This window comes from Oncorhynchus gorbuscha, linkage group LG10 (genome assembly GCF_021184085.1).
Source record: "Oncorhynchus gorbuscha isolate QuinsamMale2020 ecotype Even-year linkage group LG10, OgorEven_v1.0, whole genome shotgun sequence".
Taxonomy (NCBI): domain Eukaryota; kingdom Metazoa; phylum Chordata; class Actinopteri; order Salmoniformes; family Salmonidae; genus Oncorhynchus; species Oncorhynchus gorbuscha.
This window is the reverse complement of record NC_060182.1, coordinates 24218801-24223158: the sequence shown is the minus strand read 5'-3', so window position 1 is coordinate 24223158 and position 4358 is coordinate 24218801. Positions and strand designations below refer to the sequence as shown.

At 37.8% G+C, this 4358-nt stretch overlaps 1 protein-coding gene across 1 annotated transcript; it reads right to left on the bottom strand.

Moving 5' to 3' along the window:
- Positions 1–207: 207 nt before the first annotated feature.
- On the bottom strand, positions 208–3163 carry LOC124045046 (NADH dehydrogenase [ubiquinone] 1 alpha subcomplex subunit 4-like 2). Its single transcript, XM_046364258.1, has 5 exons — positions 2912–3163; positions 2747–2805; positions 1822–1907; positions 1434–1494; positions 208–1223 (listed from the first exon to the last, which is right to left on the bottom strand). Exons 2-5 carry the CDS (start codon positions 2786–2788, stop codon positions 1167–1169), a joined length of 246 nt encoding a protein of 81 aa, XP_046220214.1. The 5' UTR covers positions 2789–2805; positions 2912–3163; the 3' UTR covers positions 208–1166.
- Between the last annotated feature and the right edge of the window lie 1195 nt (positions 3164–4358).

Sequence of the window (4358 nt, the reverse complement as noted above, 5' to 3'; positions counted from 1 at the left end):
ATCCCTCAGCTTTTACCAAAACAGAGGCGGGGCACCGTTTTGTTATTGTTTCATCTGTGGATTTGCTCTTTAAACAGCTGCATATTATCAAGTTTTCAAAGTGTCACCAACAAAAAAAGTGAAACAACAGGCCTATAGCAAACACAGCATATGACATTCATTTTTCACATGTAAATAGCACTTTTCAGTGGTGCTCAAAGCATGCCATTCCATGAGAGCAGCATTTATTAATGAGCCCAATCAGTCCTCCATGACAACAAAATCATAAACAACAGTGTAGGGCTGGCTAATAAGTCCTTAGTTTTGGGGTTACACTCATGTAAAACTATTTAGCTAATATATTCTTCCATATTTCCAAGTCCTATTCTTGAAGATCAAGGGGTATAACATTTATTGGAATGTCTGGAATTCTGATAGACTTTGATTTTTAAATGTAAAGATATCATTTAATTGTATTATTATATGTAGTAGAAAGCGATGGTTTAGCAGAAGCCTACATAACCAACCCATAAAGTAAAATTTAACATCCATATATGGCCAGCTATGTAAACTTCAGCATGGATTTATCCTGCAATAAGATGTTGTTCAATTGGTAACATACATGTTGTCTTCTTCTAATGCCTCTTAAGGGGAAAGTAATCTAATAGTAATCCAAAAGTTATGTTACTGATTACAATTTTGGACAAGTAACTAGTAACTGTAACGGATTACATTTAGAAAGTAACCTTCCCAACCCATCATGTAAAGTAATCACTAAGTTCTGGTATGGTAACATGAATAAGTATATTTCAAGCTAGAATCCAAAAGGCCAGGTTAGTTTGTTTCAAATGACTGATTTCCTTATATGATCTGTAACTCAGTAACATTTTTGAAATTGTTGCATGTTGCATTTGTATATTTTTGTTCACTGTAATTTGGTGAACAAATCTATGCACACTCTTGCCTCTTTTCATAATGCGCACATTCATTGCTAAATTTAGTGGCAAACTAACAATGAAGTGTTTATGATAAAACAAACAGACAAATTTAGATTTGATCATCAACATTATGGATCAATCTCCAAATATCCGTATAGAAGCATTGAGAGAAGAATAATTCACAGATTTTAATTCTTCAGTGACGTTCTTCGGGCTGGACTTGGTGCCGTTAGGATAGAGGGAAGATACTCAGAATTGAGGTCCCTCCTTCTTCAGGTTCTTGTAGTCAGTATCGATGGCCACAAACTGGGGAAGAAGACAATATGGCAGGATTTACATAATTCTTTTGGCTACTTATATTGATGAAAAATATATGATTGGCTTAACTCATGCTATTGATAGGCTACATTACTATTACATTGTTGTCAAGTCAAACAAGAATGGAATAAGATGCAGTAAACAAACACTTTTGGAGCTAAAGTGTGTTTATTGCTGACAGTATTGGCAGTACTGTACCTTGTACTGGTAGGTAGGGTCAAGCTGATTCCAGGGCTCAGGGTTGTTCTTCTTGTTCCAGCTGTACAGTGACACAGCAGTCAAAGCAGGCCGAAGTAGGACAAACACAAATGGGATTAGAGGGAACTGTGTTAGTCTGCCTACGATCAACTATTCATGGGCCAGGTATAGTTTCCAAAAACTCGCAGCAGCATAGCCCGTTAGTAGTGATATTGGAATTGATGCCCCAGAACGGCACAAGAGGTGGGATTACCTCTTGTGCCTTATGATGTTAAAGGGAATTGGCATCCACTACTATATGTTTTAATTGGATAGTATTAATAAATTGATTAAACAATAATAATTTAAAAATAAAATGGACAATAAGGGAAATGGTAAAGAGTCTTACGTGACATGGGGCCCCTTTGCAAGACGGACCAAATACAAGGAGGCTCCTCCCATTCCCAACAAGATGAAGAATAACTGGGGGATGAGCTATGAGAGAGTAAGAAGAAAGAGGGAGATAGCATGACCATTTCATTCACCTTGAGGCATAGAAATCTGAGCATTTCTACATAGCCTTTGTCAATAAATGGTTAGGGTTGTGAGTGACGTCAGCAGAACGGTTGAGGACAGATGTTCAGCAGATGTTCACCATGTGAAATGAACTATTTACAGTGAAAACAAGGCCTTTCTTCCATAGAAAAACATTACCTACGACCCTAACATAACCATGACGCACACATGGACTCCACTAAGCTAGCTAACCATCCTTCCACGAAACCCATAATGACTCCATTGGATACAATGGTCTTGCAGTTCAAAAAACTAGTAAGAGCCTTGTTAGAATGAATTCTGAACAGGATATTGGTCACATTTTTACATTCTTGAAACTGTCCTGTCTGTGTCTGTCTGTGTCTGTCTGTGACTGTATATGTCTCTGTGTCTGTGAGTGGAATGTCTGCCTGATACTGTTTCAGAAAAACATTTTTAACGTGTCAAAATGCAGAAGTGTGGCCTATTTAGAGTTGAAACTTTTATTTCATTTTAATTTGCCTAATGACACTCATCATATGGGTTTAATTCAGAGGGGTTGGGTTAAATGCGGAAGACACATTTCAGTTGAGGCATTCAGTTGTTCAACTGACAAGGTATCCCCCTTTCCCTTTCCCTAACTGATGTTTGGAACTGACATCTCAAGTCATTTTGATTACTCACTTGATTCCATTGAGCAACAACTGGTAGCACAACAGAAATTATGAAACTTTCATGAAATATTATAGACTACTAACTCCCTTGAGGTAATAAACCATAAAACAAAAACAAGTACTTACCCCTGGATGCCTCTTTACGTGTTCCATTGCTGTTCTAATCATCTTTTCTTACAGTTGCTCTACTTTTTGTCAAAATAAGAATTTAAAGATGAATAAATTAATTTCAGCAACAGTCATTTGAATTCTATGTCAAAAAAGCTTGTTTGAGACTATCCAAGATTAGACCTGTTGCGTTCTCTGTCCGGGCGGCTGCTCGCAGGATGGAGGAGAGGAGAGGAGGAAGGTGAAGATGCTATCTGTTCCTCACAATTACATCTGGCCTCTTGGAACTTTTGTGCACGTACTAGCCCATCAACCGGGATTTAGAGCAAAAACATCCAATTGAACAATTTTCTGTGTGCATAGAATGATTATTGTTGCCAACAAAATATACATTTAAAAAAAACTTTAAGTTACTTGCAAAAACATTTTTTACAAAGTTGTTACGACTTCTCTAGCATTCTCAGAAACCCACTTGGCTGATTTCCTTTGGACCCCATCCCCTTGGGACAAGACTGGAGGAAATGGAAAGAAACGAGATACAAATATTTGTCCTCGTAAAGCTCATTACACTAACTACTGTAGTTCCCCTAACATTTGTTATTCTGCTTATGGAACTTTCACCGGGCACAGACATCACATAGCATCCACATCTGTCATTACGTTGAGTATAGTATAGAGTTTATAGATGAGGCATAAAATATTCAGAGAAGACAAAGGGATTTAAAATTAATTTATACATATAGTTTGTTCAGGTTTGTACTGGTTTGGGTGAAAAGTTTTAAGGAGTCAGAGAAAGGTCTGGGCAGCATAAACAAAGTCAATTACCACCAACCATTTTTTTTGCTTATTATAGCCTAAAGGTGGTTTATTAAATTCTTCCCATGTTTTTAATGACTTTGTCAAGCAACTTGTTCTTAAAGGCCCAGTGCAGTCAAAAACGTGATTTCTCCTACTTAATATACCACACTATCAAGTTGGCAAAAATACTGTGAAATTGTGAAAATAATGATAATACACTTTTAGTGTAAGAGCTGTTTGAAAAGACCACCTGAAATGTCATTACATTTTGGCTTGCCTGGTGAAATCACCAGGCAGAAAATGTGTTAATTAAATACAATACAAAAGTATTAATCCAGAAGGGCAATTCACTTCAGGGCTGACAGGGTGCTTCAGACAGGACAAACACACACAGACAGTATAATACCAAAAAAACAGTTAAAAATCCGTCCTCCTGGCCTGCTGCTCAAAGAATGAGCCCAGACTTCTGAGATCAACCCTGGGGATTTGAGATTAGGTGTTCACAATGGCTTGGAGGCACAGGAGGTTGGTGGCATCATGGGGAGAATGGGCTCTGGTAATGACTGGAGTGGATTGGGTGGAACAGTAAAAAATGCATCAAACACATGGTTTCCATGGTTTCCAGGTGTTTGATGTCATTCCATTTGCTCAGTTCTGGTAATTATTATGAGCCTCCCCTCAGTAGCCTCCTGTGCTTGGACAGAGAGAGATGTGAACTAGCATTATGAAGGAGAAACAGAACACTCTTGATTAAAGAAACTGTAAGAGGTTTGCAATATTGATTTGTGGACACCTGAGGAAGTATTGTCACTGGTGTGCTTTTTTGATGAGG

What these genes read in the sequence shown, in the direction of transcription:
- LOC124045046 (XM_046364258.1), bottom strand. Translation starts at nt 2,788, where the DNA reads ATGATTAGAACAGCAATGGAACACGTAAAGAGGCATCCAGGG. An exon ending in GCAAAGGGGCCCCATGTCAC is followed by an intron (nt 1,495 to 1,821) that starts GTAAGACTCTTT and finishes GTCACTGTACAG; the next exon opens with CTGGAACAAGAAGAACAACC. An exon ending in ACCCTACCTACCAGTACAAG is followed by an intron (nt 1,224 to 1,433) that starts GTACAGTACTGC and finishes CTTCTTCCCCAG; the next exon opens with TTTGTGGCCATCGATACTGA.